The sequence below is a fragment of the Marmota monax genome, unplaced genomic scaffold (genome assembly GCF_021218885.2).
Source record: "Marmota monax isolate L192 unplaced genomic scaffold, Marmota_monax_Labrador192_F-V1.1 WCK01_AAM20220418_F8-fsc00067, whole genome shotgun sequence".
Classification (NCBI taxonomy): Eukaryota; Metazoa; Chordata; class Mammalia; order Rodentia; family Sciuridae; genus Marmota; species Marmota monax.
Genome location: NW_026695065.1, coordinates 3053216 through 3074938, shown reverse-complemented (window position 1 = coordinate 3074938; position 21723 = coordinate 3053216). Strand labels below are relative to the sequence as shown.

The following is a 21723-nucleotide window of genomic DNA, read 5'->3' as shown; positions in this document are numbered from 1 at the left end:
ATAACTATTATACAACCATTAAATCAAATTAAAATAATGATTTTACTTATGAAAAGAACAATCTTTTCTTTACTAGCTGAGCTACAATCATTTTACACATATACAAACAAATTTACTTACATTTGTATCAATTTTCTCCTCTCCAAATTTTATTTTAAGACTAGAAACAAGGTTAGCAAAGGACACTTACATTTGATTAATATGAATATTCAATTTATGAAGCTGACTCATTTAATAATATTTTGCTGGTGCTAATAAAACTGTGTTTTGGGGGCTGGGGTTGTGGTTAAGTGGTAGAGTGCTCACCTCGCACATGCGAGGTCCTGGGTTCGATCCTCAGCACCACATAAAGATGAATAAATAAAATAAAGGTATTGTGTTCAACTACCACTAAAAAACAAATGTTAAAAAAATAAAAAATTTGTTTTTCAGGTATATGATAAAACAGAATAAATATAGAAAAAACATTTTTTAAATTAATGAAACATAAATCCCACCTACAATTAGAGAATCACCTCTTAGAAGACTCTATAATTTAGCATTACGTTCCCGTTCCCATTCCATTAAATAGTTAAGAAAGTAACTTCTACATTTAAAATTAATTATAATAATGTTGCAAATTTTAGCAAACCACGATTACTTCATGAAAATCTCTTATTATCAAAGGACTTGTTATATGTGCTAATACTATTCCACTTATGACACCTAGGCATGATTCTTCCAAATTGTACTTATTATTTTGAAATTTTTGAAATATTTTCTTATTTGAAAATGTTAATCATTTGAAGATGGGGGGTAGATTTCAAAACAACATGAATCCATCATAGAGTTACAAAAATCTTTCTATAAAAGACAAAATCTCTTATTACCTGAGGATATATAGGATAGGCTAAAGCAACGGTTCCCTCCAGGGAAATTTATTATTTGGTACATCTGGAGATATATTTGGAATGTAATAAACGGTCAAAAGTGTACTACTGGGATCTAGTTGATAGGGCACAAGACAGACCCTACCCTACCTCACAAGAAAGTTATCTACTCACAAAAATCAATAATGTCAAGGTTGAGAAACCCTGGAGAAATATAATGAAAATTGCAAACCTGAAAGTAAAAGATTACATTGTTTCCAAATACATATTTATTATGCATTCTATGTAACTGGAATTATATATTTAAAGTCCACCAAATAACCAGAAAAGACCCTGAGAAATACCAATGGAGAGAGAAGCTAATAATATCTATACATAAGAACAGCTTACACAAACATCAGTCTTTTAGGGCAGTGAGCAGACTATAACTAAATTTATTTTTGATTAGCCTTTTTTATCTTGTGGTTAATAAAATATTTAGAAATTCTGAAGTCACCAACGAGTAATATGTAATTTTATGAGAATGAAGATGGATTAACTGCTTTGAGAAGGAGAAGCATTGAACTTAGATTATTTGTATGGTAGGGCAGAAGAGAAGCAAACTGGTTTCTATTTGTGACCAAAGGAGGTACCACTTAAAAGTTTTAAGATTTTACACAACAGCTTAAATATAAAAATGACAAAAATATATGCACATGTAAATATAATATTCAAACTTAAGTGAGTTCTGCTAATTTAATTATCAGAACACTTAAGTGTAGAACAGAAGAAATTTTGATTTCATCAACTGACGTTTGGTTTTCAACTAAAGTTTTAAAAATAAGACTTTTATCAGCTTCTAATACACGTTTTTATTCAATCAGATCTAAAACCAAAGATGACAAAAAAACTTAAAATGTGGGAAAGAATATGTATACATATAAGAAATTATAAATGTCCAACTCTTCAATTGTTCTTCAAATGCAATTTCAAAATATAATGTCCACAAAACTTTTTGTAGCATTAACAAATTACTATGATTAAAGAATGACAACTGAACAATGTGACAAAAACTTATTAAAAGTACATTTATTCCTAAATAAAAATTAATGTAAAGATCTTATATGCCACAGTATAATATATAGACTTTTCTTATGGGAATGAAAGATGAAGCTAAAATTATAGGTATCTAAAATCTCTATATGTTATTATAGCATTGGTAAACAGCCAATAGTTGCAAGAAAATTGCCTAAAGAAATGTATGAAAGACCACCAAAAATCTTCAAAGGAAGTGTATTTATACCAATGTAAATTGTTAAGATTCTCTTTATTAGTGTCTGTTGGAGTCAGTCCTGTGTTGATATATAAGGAAGTTCATTTTGAAATTCCCTTTAAAAATACTTATTATTCTGTGGATAAAGAAAATATGTTATACATATACAATGGAACATTACTCAGCTATAAAGAAGGATGAAATTATTGTGTTTGCCAGTAAATGGATGGAACTGCAGACTATCATGCTAAGTGAAATAAGCCAATCCCCCCCAAAACAAATGCCAAATGTTCTTTTTTTTTTTTTAAAGAGAGAGAGGGAGAGAGAGAGAGAATTTTTTTTTAATATTTATTTTTTAGTTTTCGGCGGACACATCTTTGTTTGTATGTGGTGCCAAGGATCGAACCCGGGCCGCACGCATGCCAGATGAGCGCGCTACCACTTGAGCCACATCCCCAGCCCCCCAAATGTTCTTTTTGATATGTGGATGCTGACTCCTAATAGGAAGGAGGTTGGGAGGAGTGGAGGGTCACTGGACTGGATAGGGTGGGGGAATGGGAATGGGAAAGACAGTAGGATGAATTGGACACAATTTTCCTATGTTCATATGTGAATACATGACCAGTGTAACTCCACATCATGTACAACCACAAGAATGGGAAGTTATACTCCTTGTATATATGCTATGTCAAAATACACTCTACTATCATATATAACTAAAAAGAACAGATTATTTTTTTAAATCCTTACTATTCTAAATAAGCACTCCTATTTGCTCTTTTCTACCCTTTTAGAAGAGGAAAGGTGCTCCTCCTTGCAAGATAATCTGTACATAACGGTAACCAAGAACAAACATGCTACAGCATGGATCTAAACTAATGACAAAAGCACACTAGAAACTGGAAAGTATATTTAAAGAAGATTTAAGCTTATCTAGTTTTACAAAAATTTTATATTTTTAAAGAATGCTTTTTAGGAATTTTGATATAAATTTGCTGAATTAGATAATTACTAGGAACAATATTTAAAGTATTTTGAAGAAAAATAAAATGTAATATGGAGGGATATGATTCACTCAAATTTGATTATTAACTATTGAACAGTAAAGTACTGACTATGGCTTTTAAAGAACGAATTATGTGGAACTATGATAAATCATTTGCATGCCCAAAGAAGCATAGACATTAAATCAGCACTCAGGTAGACTTTGAAATTATGCTTTGATTATCAAACTCCAATTTAATGAAATCACAATTTTTCACAAATCTGACAACACTGGGCTACATTTTTTAATCCATAGCAAAACCTATCCATGATAGTATACTGATAAACATTTAGTAAATGCTGACTTTATCTTCTGACAAAGATTTTTTCTCTAATCAATATCCAGTTTGTGATTTGGCAAATCACCAAGAGGTAGAAGAAAAAAAAAATAATATAAATTTAAGGAACCTAGTAATAAGTGATTTGCCTTTTATAATATCATTACTCTAAGATCATATGTGTACTCTAAACCATTATCAAGATTATCAAGCTAACTGAGCTCTATATCACATTTTTTATTTAAATTGATTTTTATTATCACTAGAATTATTTACATGTGTAGCAATTGTAATTAACTCTATTAACTAGATACTTACTTAAATTTCATTAAATTATTTTTATTCAGGACTATGCTAAAATATTCAAGCTATTGCTAAAATTTAAAGGTAAGTTTCATAATAAACATATTTACAATTTGTTTATTAATTTATTTAATCACAGCTTTTCATGAATAATGTCATATAAAAGATATAAGTGACACTCATATACATATTTTATAAGTAAAATAGAAATCTGCATCATACCTGCTTCAAAGAGTCAATCTATGTAGAGTATTTTTTTTGATTAAGTTTAAATTTCTTTTGGGAAAATAATTAGTTGTACTAGAATAGTATATAGGCACTATATACAAATCTGTGAGTGAAAAATCTAAGATTCCATGAAGAAAAACAAAACATCTGATATAAAAATAGTTATGTAATTATTGGTGATATTATGCTTTGTAATGCTGATGAATGGGGGAAAACAAAATACAATTTTTTTGTGGGGGGGTACTGGGAATTGAACTCAGTGGCACTCCGCCACTGAACGACATCCCCAGCCCTATTTTGTATTTTATTTAAAGACAGAGGTTCACCGAGTCACTTAGCATCTTGCTGTTGTGGAGCCTGGCTTTGAACTCATCATCCTCCTCACTCAGCCTCCCCAGACACTGAGATTACAGGCATGTGCCAACACATCTGGCACAAAATACAAATTTAATCATGTATTGATGGTATCAATTATTCTCACACCAGTATAACAAAGAAAAATATAAACTGTTTTATTATAAATATTTATGAAGAATATGTCCAAGCAGCTAAATTCACCATTCCTCTCCTCAGAAAATACTCAAAAGTTCTTCTATCCACAACCTAATTCCTATTTTGGAAAGATGTTCAAGCAGTTATGAAGCTCATCCTCTCTTCAGGCTATACTCAAATGGCCTCCAGACAAATGACTATTTAGAGAAAAATGTGTAGAAGAGAAATTCAATAACACAGTTAATTTCAAAAAGCTTTCATTATTTAGAATCTTGGCCAGAAGTCTAATCCCTCCTACTTTTTGTGGGTCAGTGCATGGAAGCAAATAATAGATAGTCTGCATATATTTGAATAATGATGAAGAAAATGGAAATCTTATGTCCAAAATTAAAGGAATTCTTAGTGCAATGAAATCTGTTTTCCATGTAATTTTCTTGACTACCTATCTTTAATGAATACTACAAAATATGAACAATGCCAGTTGAGAAAAGGATTCACCCAGTATAAATTTGATGAAAGCCTGTGTGCTGCCATATAATTCTTCACAAGCTAATCTTTTGCCAGCTGAGCTGTCAGCCTGAGATATGTTCAGATAAATGAAACAAGAGTGCAGCTTGAATTTGTGCAAGTAATAGTTGACTATATTGCTGTCATGAAGAAAATGGCAGCTCTCGGGCTCAAGGTAAATCTGAATTTCAGGAATAAAAGGAAATGGAATGTAAAATGGAAAAGAAGAAACTAGTCTACAAATTTTAGGTTTTTAAATGGTATTACTATATATTCTGGTTATCCCCATTTAACTATAATTTTAAAATTGTCCTGGATTGTAGGATAAATTATATGGTCATCTTCATTTCATGAAATTCGAGTAGATAACACAAAATCAAATGAAGATAAAATAGAGGTAAAATGTATACACAAATATTTGTATAATACACAAATGATTTTTTAATCTACAAATTAAAAAAATATTTTTAACTATAAATATATACATTATCTTTATTTTGTTTGTTCATTTTTATGTGGTTCTGAGGATAGAACCAAGTGCCTCAAATGTGCAAGGAAAGTGCTCTGTCACTGAGATTATTAACTATAAAACATCTACAAAAGACATAGTAAAGAATTTGAAATTACTTAAATTATTCATAGTATAATTGTACTAGATGAATACAGCTCTTGAAGTCTTATCTATTAAGTAAATAATTCTAAAAATCAAATTTCCAAGAGATTAAGGTATTTAAACCTCAGTTTTATTGATCTGGATATTTTACATGTAAATACATAATTTTTCTGTGTGAAAGTTCCAGTTCAATAAAAATTCTTTCATTATACCAGTTAGGAATTTTATCTTAAACATTTGAAGGTCTAAAGTAAAACTTCATTCAACTTGGTATACCAGCAAAACTCATGTAAGGATTTTTGGAAAAAATAGATTTCAGAGAAATATTTAAAATACTAAAACCTGCAGATAGAGTCCATACAGAAGCCAGCCAACAATGTTCCAATTAAGGACCATATAACCTCCCACCAGTGAGGACTTGGGTAGCTAAAACTGGAAGATCACAAAGTCTAGGGCAGGCTCAGGAATTTAGCCAGACCCTCTCTCAAAATGCTTGGGATATAGCTGTAGCTCTCAAGTGGTAAAGCTATGGTTCTGGTCGTTGCTACTTTTTCAACATGGATAGTTCTATACTGGATTTGCAATCTGGATAAACAATATGTTTGATGGAGATATGGCTGTAGTTGATAACTTAAGATAAAATTCCTCATGGTAAAATTAAAAGATTTAAATGCCTCTGAAAATACACAAAATCTGTTAAATATGTAAGTCCTCAGACAAAAAGCAGTGTGAGATCACTTAATAGAGTATGAAATATTCTACATAGCAATCTTATAATCTTATTGTTTATTCAAAAATCATAACTAGCCCTCATTTTATATTTATTTATTTATTTATTATATTTCAATTTCTGGAAGTTAATTGACTATTGATTGTAACTAAACATGATATCTATGTGAACTTTCATATTAATTGATGTAACCATGCAGTGACTTAAATAAAGCATTATATTCAAATAAAAGTAACCTGTAAAGTCTATACTTCTTAATTTATTTATAATCCATTAAATTGTTTTTTTTTTAATTTATGCATCCCTGGATTACTTAGACTACCATTTTCTTCTGTTAACCATTTACTTTTTAATTTTCCTTACTGACAACAAATATTTCCTTGTTACATTGTCCTTAGGGATCAGGCTATTTATTCTGTTATGTTTCCCCAGCCAAGTTTACATGGATGCTTCTAATCCAATGCTTGTCTTCAGAGGTTATCTTGGACCTCTCATAGACCAGGAAGAAACACTAATTTATATGAAAAGCTTATTCAAACAAATCTCCTGCTAGAAAATGTTATTTAAAATGTATTTCATTTAGAATGATTAATGATAAATATGATATTTGAGCTCTTTTTAAAAAATCCACTGCAAAAAGACAACCATGATAGAAAAGGGATAGGAAAACACAAAAGTTTTCAGCATGAAAAAAGAAAAGACTAGAAATTAAATTGATTTTTTTGAAAAAATGGCATATGAATGAGATGTAAATAAAGCAATTCCAGATGGTAGAAGCAGTATATGAAAAAGTACTCATATTAGCAGTATCACAGTCATGTGGAGGGCCAGGAGGAAGCAGAGAAAAATGAAAAGGAGACATTTGATTCAAGAGATAAGCTAAAGAAGGTAAATGGAAGACATTTTTAATTGAACTAGATCCAGAAGTAAATGTGGAGCCAGTGGCATTGATTGAGAAATAGAATAATGCAGTCATATTCTTCTCTGTACACATCATAAAATATGTATGAAATACTAAGTTTAGGTTATAAAATGAGCTTTTTAAAGAGTAGAAAGCATCAGGTCTTGGAAAAATTGGGAAAGACTATAATCCTAAATTATACAGTAAAACAAATAAGTACTGTATATAGAACACTTTTCTTCAAGGCACTCAGGAAATCTTATGGATTTTTCTTATTTCATCAATTCTTATGCTTATTAAATTAATTTTCATTTTCTTTATTAAATAGGAGGGAAATTGTAAACAAATATACCAAGTTTTAGAATTAAGATAATAAAAACTCATATAATTACCACCACTAACTCAGAAATTAGTGTTGTCATCCAAATGTTTTACTTCTGGTCTGAAAGAGATTTTGCAGAGAAATGTTGGCAAAAATGTCACTTCCATAATTGCAGACCCAGTAACTAAATAGAATGCCATAAATTACTGGAATATTCTTGGTAAACATCTCCTAAAAGTAGACTTTTATATTTCTGTGAATATAAAGACTTAAAATAATCCCTTGTTCTTAATGGCTGCATTAACAATTCAAGGTAAAATGTTCTTTTAATATAATAAATGGGTTTTTTTCTGCTTACTATCATTAGTATAAAAACATTCACAATAATGCCTATTATTAAGCTCCTTGGGGAGAGTGGTTATTTTTCAAACATATTTTTATCCCTTAAGAATTTGTATGTTGGTCACTCATTAAATTTGTGTTAAATGTTGATGATGGGAATTAAGACTAAAATGTTCGTAGTCAGTTCCTGTTACAACTAAGACAAAATAACAGAACAGCTTTCCATTATTTACAATTTTACTTCATTCTATTCGAGAAGATTCTGATGATGGAGTTTTATATATAAAATAAGCAAAAGGGTGAGAAATGTTCATCACAATTCTCTACATAAGATCTCAGATTATAGGAGATTTAGAAACAAGCTAGTGGGGCATGGTGGTGCACACCCATAATCCCAGGGACTCTGGGGCTTGATAAAGGAAGATTTCACTTTCAAGACTAGACTCAGCAACTTAGTGAGGCCCTCAGCAGAAATTCAAAATAAAGAGCCAGGAATATGGTTCAATGGTTAAGAGTTCCTGGGTTCAATCCCTAGTGAAACAACAAAAGCTTAAATTTAGTTGGATATTCTGAAGAACTGTAGTACTAAAGTTTTTCATTTCATTTAATAATGCAAAGTTCACACTATTCTAATATTTATTTTCCTGTTATGTAAGTTCATACTACTTTTCTTTTCCTACAAATATAAAGGTATATGCATGCAGCAATTAAAATATAATAGCACTAAACATTCTTCCAATGTATTAAAAACTAAGCAACAGATTTCTAATGATTATATATCAAGAATTATCTCCTACATATCATATCAAATGAGAAATATATGAACAGCTATATTTGCAACATTTTATTGCTGGAATATGCATCTTTGTGTGTATGTGTGTTTGTATGTGCTTTGTTTTGTTGTAGTTAGCTCTCTAGTAATGAATATCTAGCATTTTTATGGACAAAACACTTTGTAATATATGTGTAGAATAAGATTAGTGAATATATAATCTGTACAAGAAAAATAAATTAGTAAAGAACATTTTTAAACAGTTAAGAAAATTAGGCTGAGATATGTAATTAAACTCAATATTGGCCTTCCTCCAGTAACTTCTACTTGCATTAGGAAACTAAAAGACACTTCAACAAAAGTCTAGTAAAATTTAACATGTGGTCAAAATAATCAATGTGATCTATTATATTATCTACTGATTTATTTACCACAGTTTATTAATTTTATGAAGATGAGAGAATATTAATTCCTGTAGTATTTTATTTTTAAATGGGAACTACATTTCTTTTTATATTTTTAGCTACAGAAAAATATTCATCAAAACTGATCCAAGCCTACAGAGCTTGATAAAAGTTTATGCTAAAGTTTTCCCCAGAATGATATTATTGTTTTGAACATCACTTGTGATAAAGGTATTATTTTTTTTAAAAAAGAGAGAGAGAGAGAGAGAGAGAGAGAATTTTAATATTTATTTTTTAGTTTTCGGTGGACACAACATCTTTGTTTGTGGTGCTGAGGATCGAACCCGGGCCGCACGCATGCCAGGCGAGCGCGCTACCGCTTGAGCCACATCCCCAGCCCCTGATAAAGGTATTATTATCACCTCTGATATAAAAACTTTACCCACTCATTATTTTTTAAAATCTAAGATTAAAATATTATATTTCAGTTACTAAAAGGGTGTTTACCAACACCTAACAAGATTTTCATCATTATTTTCAATAGAAAATTGTGTAGACAAAAAAGAAAAATTTATGCCAAGCAAATTATACACCTTAAATATTGATTATCTTAGATTATTAGCATTAACCAGAATTATGAAAAGCAGCTCAATCTGAGTAACCAAATGCAATGTTATAATTAAGTTCCATATCAATTAATTTTGTTTTGTTTAAATATATTTTATCTTCAGTTTTAAGTTATTACCTTTGGCAGCCATAAAAGTAAGCAATTAAAAGATTATTAGTTAGAAATGTAAGTAGTGGAATAATGGACTGATAAGTCTGAACCTAAAATTAACAAAATTTAACAGTGCTTTTTATAGTTAGTTGCTAATATTATGTTAAGGTGAACAATGTGAAAAATTAATCAGATGTAGAAATGAATTTGTTCTTGAGAGTTTCAATTTATACACTTATGAATTTATAAATTGATACTCTAGAATTGAGCAATATAAAGCATCCAGCACATATTATTTCATGTGGAACTATTAATAACAGGTATATTTAATATCAACCATTTTTGAACTATGAATACTAACCAGGTTTCTGAATAAAGTCAAATGTTACTTAATCCTATTAGTGTTATGCTCTCATTTAAATAAGACCTGACAGCATTAATAAAGAGTCATTTATGAAAAGAATGAATATTATGTGTTGTTTTTCCCCACTGGAGGTACTCTATGATAACCTCAGCTTTCAGGGACCTAATAGTCATTAGCATTTGATTGTCCTCTTTTTTGCTTTTCGGCAGATCAAAACTGTTAATCTGCACATCACAGAGTTCAGAGAATATCAAATCAAGTAATCTTAAAGCTGAAAGCTTGAACTTCTAAGTGAAACTTCACTTTATACTTGGAAAAAACGAGGAAATAATTTTACTCAACTCTTCTGACTCCCTTGGAATCAAGTAAAGCAATCTAACACTGTTATACACATTGTTGTACATTCTGCCCATAATAGCATTAATGAATCTTTACTCCTTTCTTATGTTACACACCTTTTTGAACTCTGGTTAAAATATATTATTCTCTCAGAATAATAATGTTCTTTTGATGTTTGTCTCCATGATAAATAATTTGATGCCTCATACTCAACAATCTGAATCAATATTAATAAATCTAATGATATAAGAAATTTTCACAATTTGTATTTTCTAACCCAAGATTTCAAAACAAATCTAACTCAAATTTAGTATTGTAAGTCCAAGTCTGAAGATTTTTAATTAAAATAGAAAAAAGCGGCCTGAAGATCTTGTCTAGGTAAAAGGACTATGCCAGTTTAAATTATCTTCTGAGGTCAATGTTAAAGATGAGGCTTGTTTATGGGATTGCAGAAACACGTTGGGGATTTGGGTGAAATCACTAATCTGGGGAAAAAATAGTTGATCTTCATGCTCTGTCAGCCCAAATGTCAGTCTTGGAAACATTTTCATGCCTCTCACAATGAAACGCATACTGTCACTGAGCCAGTATGGGAATTTAACCGCTGATACCTGACAGGGAAGATGGAAATCTGAAGCAGAAAATGAAGATGTATGTAACATCATTACACAAACTAATTTCCCCTGAGTTCCAATCATAGAAAGAAGTACGACGTCTCTGTGGTTTATATACATATCCTAAGTCAGATTGGGTGCTTTAAGTATATTTATCTTAGTGAAAATGCTGGCTTCTTGTCAATAAAACTTAGAATATGAAAAAGAGCTTTTAAAATAACAAGGCATTGGAATACTAAACATTTTTAGAGATTAAGTACTGTAATTTCCTATTCCTGACTGATAACTCCTTCAAATACCAATATGTACAGTGTACTATGAATATGTATGTATGTATGTGCAGACTTATGTGTATACACTCAAGTGCATATGCATATACACTTATGTGTTTGTGTGTGTGTGTGTGTGTGTGTATGTGAATACCTAGATAAATGTATGTAGATATCACTATTAACAGAGTGCAAATTAAGGGAAATTATACCAAATATCATGGAGGATTCTCATCTCATTGCAGCATGACTTTACTTGAAATCCTGGAAAAGGATATGTCAGAACTAAATTTATTTAAAATTGCCAATTCAAGAATTCCTAGAGATAACTTTTTTTCTGTAGAAAATAATATGATATCATTTTAAAGTCAAAATTATCCTTACAAAGGTCAAACCGATACATTTGTTTTAACCTATTTTTCCTTTTATCATTTGGAATTAATTAGTAATAACTTTAATCTTTCATTGCACACTCTCTCTGTTCTTTTTCTTCTTTCACTGTCTTCCTCTTGTATCATGAATTGGCTATGATTCCTCTCTCAGGGATATCTGTTAATAAAATCTAGGAGTCTACCGTATTCTGTTTTCATTTATATATTTTATGATCATAAGCAAAACATACTAATACTCTGAATTTCATTTTCCAACTATTTTAAATGTGGAATAATAATACATCTCTTGTTTATGATAAGGTGTTGAGAGCCACAGCCGAAGGGGCCCCAGCAAACTTCCAGCTGCCAGCAAACTTCCAGCTGCCGGCTGATGATTGGCTCACAGCGGCCCCAGCAACATCTAGCTGATTGGCTCCTCTGCGGTGATGCTCATTGGGCTGTTTCCCTGCCCTTTCAGACCACGGAGCTGCTCATTGGGGGACTTTTTTGGCTCCGCCCATGTGACCCAGCCAATCGGCCTCAAGAGCAGGAGGATTGTGGGAGGTGGAGAGAAGCTTGTGTGGGAGAGAGAGGATTGTGGGAAGCCGGTGGTGGCAGTTGAGGCTCTGAGGGTTTTTCCTGAGAGGCTGTTTTGTTTGGCGTGTGTGGTTCTAAAAATAAAGTTAGTTTCTTTTGACAAGTGGCTCCTAATTGTGCCCAGCCAGACTGCGGCATTTGGTGGCTCGCACGGGGAGCGACTGAGGGTAAGTGAAACTGCTCGCCCCTGAGGGCAGGGCGAGAGGATGGGTAGCCATTTTAAGATTCCTCTTTTATTTTGCTTCACTTTTGTTTTAAGTTGCCTGTCCCTGGAGATGAGTGAGACGGAAGAAAAACCACTCACATCTGAGGAAAAACTATTTACATCTGAGGAACAGATAGGGAGAAAGGACGGATGCACATGTCAGGAGGATAGAAAGGCTATAATGACTTTTTGTTGTTCCCTTTTTATTTCATTCTGTCTCGGTTTTGTTTGGCGTCATCTTGTTGGGTTGTATTATAGTAGAAATACGGGATCAGAAATTAGTAAAAAACAAACTGAAAGAGTGTTAAGTAAATTGTTAGAGGAAGGACGCATCTCAGTAAAATCAAGAGCAGTCAGGGCATACGTTGATACAATACAAAAATGTAGCCCATGGTTTTTTAAGGAGGAGTTGTTAAATATATCACAATGGAACCATCATGGTGAAGATTTAAAAAGAATAGAAAAGAAAAGCCCAGGGACTCTGCCAGATGGCACATTGCCATTGTGGACGTTCATATCTTGTTTGCTTAGTCCAAAGCCTTCAGTTCAGACAATGGTAGAGGAAGGAGAAGACATAATGATTCAAGTAAAAGAGAAGGTCTCTCAAGTTAGTCAGACAGAGAAAGAAAGTGTAAAACAGAAAAAGCCATCAGGGGGAAAGTTACAACAGGAGACTGCTACTAACACCTTTCTATCACCAGAGGGTGTAAGTGTCCAACCAACAGCACCACCTCTACAGGAGACTGCTACTAACACCTTTCTATCACCAGAGGACATAAGTGTCCAACGAACAAGGTCACCTCCATATGCTGGGAGGTCCCCAACCCCCGCAGTTGATAGTTGGGATCCTGAGACAAGATCTCAAATATTAACATGCCCTGTATTTGAGGCAGGAGGGCAGCGATTTTACCAAGTTTTAAATTTCAAAACAGTGAAGCAGCTAAAAGAGGCTGTAACAACCTATGGTCCTCAAGCACCCTTCACTGTAAGCATGGTCGAATCCATTAACAACTTGAACATGACGCCAGCAGATTGGGCTAATATGTGTAAAGCTGTGCTAAATGGAGGACAATACCTGTTATGGAAGGTTGCCAATGAGGAATTTTGCAAGGAGACGGCTAGGCGAAATGCAGCAGCTGGTTATCCTCAGAGAAATCTAGATATGTTGTTAGGAAAGGGACCTTATGAGGATCAGCAGCAACAAATTGCATATGATCCTGGTGTATATGCACAAATTGCTGTAGATGCAATTAAGGCATGGAAGACTTTACAAGGACATGGAGGTTTACAAAGTCTAATCTGGGACAGAAAAGATCCATTCTTTATAGGACATATCAGGGCACATATAGGATTGCCTGGAGCCCTTAGTTTGGGCAATGATTTAGCAGATAAAACTACACATGACATACATATTTTCTCTACACTAGAAGAAGCTATAAATTTTCTTAAAAAGTTCCATGTCAATGCTAATACTTTACAAAAGCGCTTTAAAATAACTAAGGAACAAGCTAGACAAATAATAAAACAATGTCAAAATTGTGTGACCCTTTTACCACAAGTTAATCTTGGAGTCAATCCTAGAGGATTGATACCTAACCATATTTGGCAGATGGACGTCACACACTTGCCAGAATTTGGAAAATTAAAATATTTGCATGTTACAGTTGATACTTCTTCTGGATTTTTGATGGGCTCCCTTCATGCCGGAGAAAAAACTAAAGATGTTATAGCTCATTGCTTACAAAATTTTGCCACTGTGGGTGTTCCAAAACAGTTAAAAACAGATAATGCCCCTGGTTATTCTTCTACCTCTTTTAAACAATTTTGCTCAACATTTGGCATTACTCATATAACAGGAATCCCATACAATCCACAGGGACAAGGCATAGTTGAAAGAGCTCATCAAACTATTAAAATGTACTTATTAAAGCAAAAAGAAGGAATTGGGAAGGGGTATATATTCCCCAAAGATAAACGTAAAATAACGCTTTTTACTCTAAACTTTTTAAATTTGGATTCATCAGGACTTAGTGCTGCGGAAAGGCATATGTGTCCAAAAAATGTGCATAAGCCCAAGGTACTTTGGAAGGATATTCTAACAGGACAATGGAAAGGTCCTGACCCAGTAATTGTCTGGAGTCGAGGGTCTGTTTGTGTGTTTCCACAGGGAGAACAGCAGCCGATTTGGATTCCAGAGAGATTAACCAAGGTCTTGACCCAGTGATTGTCTGGAGTCGGGGGTCTGTTTATGTGTTCCCACAGGGAGAACAGCAGCCGATTTGGATTCCAGAAAGATTAACTAAAGCGATTTCTACAGACCAAAAAGAAGATGATTTGGCTCAAATCCATAACAACTGATATCCAAAACTCCAGTTTGGCTATTCTTACATCTGCAACAGAACCAGGATGCTTTTTTCAATATCTATTTTATTATTGCCCTTTGCCATATCATGAAGTTCTATTTTGTTTTTTGAGCTCATACAGACCTAGGTTAATGTTTTGCTGATCAGTTCTATTTTTTGACTATAGAGTTTTTAAACATTGCAATGGAGATTTCACCTGTAAAAAGTTATAAGGCCTTTACTATAATGTTATGTGTTGTATATATTATATTATGTGTGCACACTTGTGTTTTGTGTTATATGTTTGAATGTACGTATGTCCATATATCATATATGATGAGCGCTCATGATAAAATGGATCCAAATATTTTTTTTTCACGTGATTTATATGGTTTAATTTAAATTGGGTAAACAACTGTTGAGGATTGTTTTAATATGTAAACAAAAAAGAAGGTTAACAGATCTGTTTGTTTACTTTCACCTTTCCTTTTCATTATATTTAATAATTCCCTTAAAGATAATGTAAATTGTTAAGAAAATTGTTTTCTTTTAGTGCCTTCTGTAATGTTACATAATTTTTTCTTTAGCCATTATTGCCAGAATTCCTATCTTCATCCCAGTGCCGGTGAAGACAATGTAAATTGTTAAGAAAATTGTTTTCTTTTAGTGCCTTCTGTAATGTTACATAATTGTTTCTTTAGCCATTATTGCCAGAATTCCTATCTTCATCCCAGTGCTGGTGAAGTCAAAGATAAAACCAATCTACAGCTTCTACAATAGCCATCACTGAACTGCTTGCAGAACTTGCCTGGACACATTGTGAGCTCACCTGTATGCATTGTGAACTATCTGTTGGTGCAGCGACTTGTGGTAGTGTTGGGGTATTTTTGCTGATGATGTCATTGGTGGTACAATTTTTCCAAAAGGAGCCGTCAATTGGCTTGGTGTATCTTCCTCCCTTCTGCTTGTCATGATCGTCCAGCTAAAATTTGGGGGCCAACAGAGGTGAGGCAAAGAACCTCACCCCCCCGCTGGTACAAAGACCTCTCCACAGGTGTGGCTGTATACTGGACCGGTAGTCAGTGACGGGTAAGATCCAATTGCAATGGTACCAACCTAAGGACCATATGTACTATTGGACAACCTAAGGCAGGCACGGTCCCTAAGCCACATGCTTGTTGTTTAAACAGAGAGGGGGAGATGTTGAGAGCCACAGCCAAAGGGGCCCCAGCAAACTTCCAGCTGCCGGCTGATGATTGGCTCACAGCGGCCCCAGCAACATCTAGCTGATTGGCTCCTCTGCGGTGATGCTCATTGGGCTGTTTCCCTGCCCTTTCAGACCACGGAGCTGCTCATTGGGGGACTTTTTTGGCTCCGCCCATGTGACCCAGCCAATCGGCCTCAAGAGCAGGAGGATTGTGGGAGGTGGAGAGAAGCTTGTGTGGGAGAGAGAGGCTTGTGGGAAGCCGGTGGTGGCAGTTGAGGCTCTGAGGGTTTTTCCTGAGAGGCTGTTTTGTTTGGCGTGTGTGGTTCTAAAAATAAAGTTAGTTTCTTTTGACAAGTGGCTCCTGATTGTGCCCAGCCAGACTGAGGCAATAAGGCATACCCAAAGTAACAAAATATAAACTAAATTAAATATTTATATATTAATTAAAATTTTAGAAATAAATTATCTGTTTTAAGTCTTTATGATTTATTATGTACAGTTTTGATATTTAATAAATCTTTTCTACCACTAATTTTAATTTCAGTGAGTTATAATATTGTCAGTAGCAGAACCCTTTTATATCTATGAATTGACCTAATTTTTCCTCGAATATTTCTCTACTTTTCCCCCTTTCTCTCCCTTTGCTATTTGAACTTTTCATATACATTTTAGATTACCCTAGTTAGCATAAACTGTGATTTTGCTATTCTTATCTATTCAACAAAAGTAGAGCTAATTAATATTAATTAAATTCTCATCCTATCTTTCAAGACAGGGGGTCTTTTAAAATAAATTTTTATGGTTGGCCTACTTACTTTCAAATTGTAAAATTTAGTAAAGTTTACTGATGAATCAAAACATGTTTCTTTTTCTTTAACTCTCCTTTCCCCAGCATACATGCCACTTTCATGATAGGGCCTTTTTGCAAGTCAAAGTGCATTCTGTGAATGTAACCCATATCATGGCCCTCTGCTCACCTGGGGCTATGCTTTGTGTTCTATTCTCATTATTTTTAACAAGCTCTCAGAAAAGTTCATTTGTCCATGAGGCCATGGAGATGCCCCAGTGTTTTAGGTATACTGTATAGTTACTTTAGGCTTGTTACTCCTTCTAGTGCAGAAAGAAACTTTAGAGCATTACTATTTCTACTTATCTTAAAAACCTATAGTGAGCCTGTCTTTTTGTCATTAGTTGACTTACTTTCAACATAAGTCAAAGGAAAATACTTTTTAATAAAGCTGAAATTATGTCAGCAGGTTGACTTGTTATATTTGAATTTGTTTAGTAGCTTTCAAAAATAATCAGAATTTTCTTGAAAGTTCATTAATCTGAGGGAAAAATAACAAAATTATTCCTTGCACAAAAAAAATGAATTTTAAGAAGATGTTTGTCACAATATCAGGTGGAGAGATCTTTTTGCTAATAGTTGATTTCAATTTGCTAAGGTCCCATTTTTTTATTTGGCCTTCCAGTTACAATTTCAAAATAAATTATTTTTGTTTAGGCTTTGCTTTCCAACATGCTAACCAGTAACTACTTATGGCTATTAAAATTAAAACAAAATTTAATTAAAATTTAATTCCTTAATAGTGCTACCATATTTCAACTACTCAGTAGCCACATGGTCCTAGTGGCTACCATTTTGGATATCACAGATTACAGAATGTCTATCAATGACCAAAAATCATATAGCTAATAGGGGTATCCATTCTGATACACAATTTATAAATTAAGGTGATAAGCCTCACATTTCTATAAGTAGTCTAATATTATAAAGCATCTCCAAAAACATTTAATGCTGATATATCTACTCTATAATTAGTGCTTATCTTCCCAATTTTGCTTCTATAAGAATTATGTCATCATTCACATATTTCAATTGAAGAAATTAAAAATCAGAAGGATTAAGTAGGAGGTAGCATATTTAGGAAGAGTTTAGCACAAAACTGTGATCTGTATCTTTCTCACTTCCACATATACTTTTCATTTCATGAGATAAGGAGATGGACTGTAGGGTTCTGACCTATAAAAGCTTATTTATGGATATTCTAACCCTTCTCTAATTTTACCTCATATACTCAGACAAATATGTCTTTTACTTGAATAATTCACTCAAGAGATTTGTAGCCTTCAATTTCTGAACTTATTTGTTATGGTTTGGATAGAAATGTCCCCCCAAAACTCATGTGTTGAAGGCTTGTTTGTCAGTATAGCAATGTTCAGAGGTGAGGCTTTCAGGAAATGATTGGATCTTGAAGGTTCTAAACTTGTCAGAGGATTTATCCATTTGATGATTTAATAATTCAACAGACTATTTGGAGGTAATGGAAACTGTAGGAGGTGGGACCTAATTGGAGGAAGTATGTTTCTAGGGACATGCCCTCTAAGGGTATTTTATGAGCAGACTTTTTTTACACTCTTCTGCCATATTGTTCTGTATTGCTTCAGGCCAAAACAATAAAGCCCAAAGATCATGGAATGAAAGATGTGAAATTATAAGACAAAATAAATCCTTCCTCCTCTAAATTGTTTTCTTTGGGAAGGTGGTTTAGCCACAATGACAAAAAGCTGATTAATACAGTACATATAAACAAATATGTATCTTTATAATATACATTGTCATTTGTTGATCAGTTTTCTCATAATATACATACTACAGGCCTAAAACCTTAAGATAATACATGTCAGAATATCATAGTTATGTGTTCTTTGAATACTTTAAAACAGTCATGTCAATCATAGTCTTACATTAAGTAAACAAAGAATATTTATAAATTTTAAAAATCCTCTCATTATATCAGTATGAAAGCTGTACACTTGTTCTTTTATATGTATTTTCCAAGAACAATAAAGTAAATTCTAGTATTTCACATACCCAAATCTGAGGTTTCTACTATTGTCTATTGATAATTTTTAGTAATTTCCCATGTACTTAGTAAATGTGGCCCTTCTGTACCTACATTGAAGGATACCACATATTCTACTATTCTTCCCCTCCCCAGGCTGAAATCTAGTCAAAACTGAATCTTTGGGGCTAAATGGAAAAATTACGTTTTGTATTAATTGAATAATGTGTCTTCAAGGAATTGAAACAAAATGAAAATATTTTAATAGTAAATTTTCTAAAATTTAATTTTACTTTAATGATTCAAAAGATACTTAAAGATCTTATGTCAACTTGAAATCACATCAAAAATGTCTCATTAATCTATACATATTCAGAAATGCTGGTGATAAAAATGTTTTATTCACCCCTCATATAGATTATTTGACATCTTTTCAAATGACAAGATATAGTTCCTATTTAACATAACCAAAAAAAAATTTTTGATAGTTTTGTTGATTCATTCTTAATGCTTTGATTTGCTTATTTTGGTCAAATTTCTGGCAGAGTCATGACTATACAGATTAAAATTAAGATATTGGGCAAGCTTAAGTAGCCGAGCTTAATTCCTTGTCTAACCTCTATAATTATTTAAGGAAATACAAATGTTTGGAAATGATTATAGGTACAATGAAAATTAATAAGTCCCTTGGGCTGGGGTTGTGGCTCAGCAGTACAGCCATTGCCTCACACATGTGAGACCCTGGGTTCGATCCTCAGCACCACATAAAAATAAATAAGTAAAATAAAGGTATTGTATTCAACTACAACTAGAATATATATTTTTTAAAAGAAAGTTAATAAATCCCATGTAATTGCACAAAGTGTATTGATGAATTTTCTCGAGTATGCTTTGCTTAAACTTTGAAAAACTGGGGTGATGGCTTACTCAAAATTTGAAGTATAATAAGATCCTTTCTATCTTTTAAAAATGAAATAACATCTTCAACAAAAAGTGGTTTAAAAACGTACCTTAATTAGTTGGTAATTTTGAACTCCGTTTATTCCTATGTCAGGATCAATGGCCGCTGGGAGAGCATACCGAGAGTTTATAGCCGAATTCTCTGGAATTGAGATGTTGATAACCGTCGCTGGGAATAACGGTGCATTATCATTTATGTCTTCTATCAGAAAACGTATCTTAACCAGTCTAAATATTTCATCCGGCAAAACAGCAACCTCCACTTCGTAAAAGCAATGGGCATCCATCATGATACCAGCACATAATTTCTCACGATCAATGCGAGCGCCAGTAGTGAAGATCTCACCAGTACCCTCTTCAATACGAATCAGTGGCACATCCCCTGTCTTGTACACGAGCTTGAACTGCATTGGAGACGTTAAGGACTTGTCGGGAATTAGCGACAAATTGAGGTCTTTCAACAAGTCGCCTATCAGGACGTTTTCTGGCATTTCTTCTCGGACGGTGTAATTTTTCTCCTGGGCGCCAGACTGAAACACGACGCATGCTAACAGGACCGCAAATATATACGTCCCGGACAACAAGTCCATACCAGGCACGATTGTGATGGTTCTCTGTATCAACCCACAGAAAACTGACAAATAGAAGAGAGAGGAGAGAGAGGAGAGAGAGACAGAGAGAGGAGAGAGAGGAGAGAGAGACAGAGAGAGGAGAGAGAGGAGGGAGAGGGAGAGGGAGAGGGAGAGGGAAGAAGAAGAAGAAAAAAAAAGAAGAAGAAGGAGAAGGAGAAGGAGAAGGAGAAGAAAAGAAGAAGAAGAAGAAGAAGAAGAAGAAGAAGAAGAAGAGGAGGAGGAGGAGGAGGAGGAGGAGGAGGAGGAGGAGGAGGAGGAGGGGGGGCAGGGGGAAGAGGAGAGGAGAAAAAAGAAGAGGGAGAAAAATAAATTATTAGGCAGCCAATCATAAAAATGCATGTTATGTGAAGACTTCTTTGTAAATTAAAAATGATTAAATAAAATATTAGCAAAATTAAAAGTGTTAAATAAATTAACAACAAATTGTTTTAAATCAAATATACATTTTTATATTAACAAGAAAAATAAAGGAAACAAGATATCTATAGTAATTAAGAGACATAAGGTATTTGTAAGTGTCCATTATTGATAAAATACATAAAAGATATTTTAATTTACCAAAATACTTAAAGCTAAAACAAATAATTGAAATATTTAATTCAATAGTTATTGAAAATAAAATATTTGTTACTAATCAAAAAATATTTTTTGTTATAATATGAATTTCAAATTCAATTATTTTATTTTCAATATGTATTTTATGCAATAGTCCATATTTTAAGATTTAGGCTCCAAACAGTAAAACTTTATTTCCATAAAAGTAGTCAATGACAAATGAAGGACTCAGGAAATTTGAATTGAAAAAAAAAGTGTTTGGGAAGAGAAGAGGAGTTAATTTGCCAATGGCTAAACTCGGAGGAAACCATTATATGTCAAGGGTGTTGGAGCTTGCTTTCTTTGGATGAGAAAAACAAAAATAGATATAAGTTACAAACAGGCAACATTTTAACAACATAAACATCTGCTTATTCAAGCATTCTGTGGGAAAAAAAAACATTTTTGAGGTGATAGTAAATCCCTTATCTTTGCAGGTATTAATGACACAGAAGCATAGGTATTTATGTCTAATTTTGCAAGAGTCTAATTTAGGCATTAGGTCTACATACTGAGATTAGATTATAGATTTGGTAGGTGACATCCTACAACTCAAGGAATTTGAATTGAACAACATTCTTATTCTGAGAATTTATGTTTTCATATTA

General features: G+C 33.1%; 1 protein-coding gene across 6 annotated transcripts in view; it reads right to left on the bottom strand.

Annotated features, from left to right (window-relative positions):
* Pcdh11x (protocadherin 11 X-linked) overlaps positions 1–21723 on the bottom strand; it is a 718824-nt gene that overhangs the window by 648483 nt on the left and 48618 nt on the right. For all 6 annotated transcript variants that reach the window (XM_058573732.1, XM_058573733.1, XM_058573734.1 and 3 more), the window contains one exon: positions 19940–20523. In XM_058573732.1, the coding sequence (XP_058429715.1) occupies positions 19940–20523 (584 nt within the window). The remainder of the gene's footprint in view (positions 1–19939; positions 20524–21723) is intronic.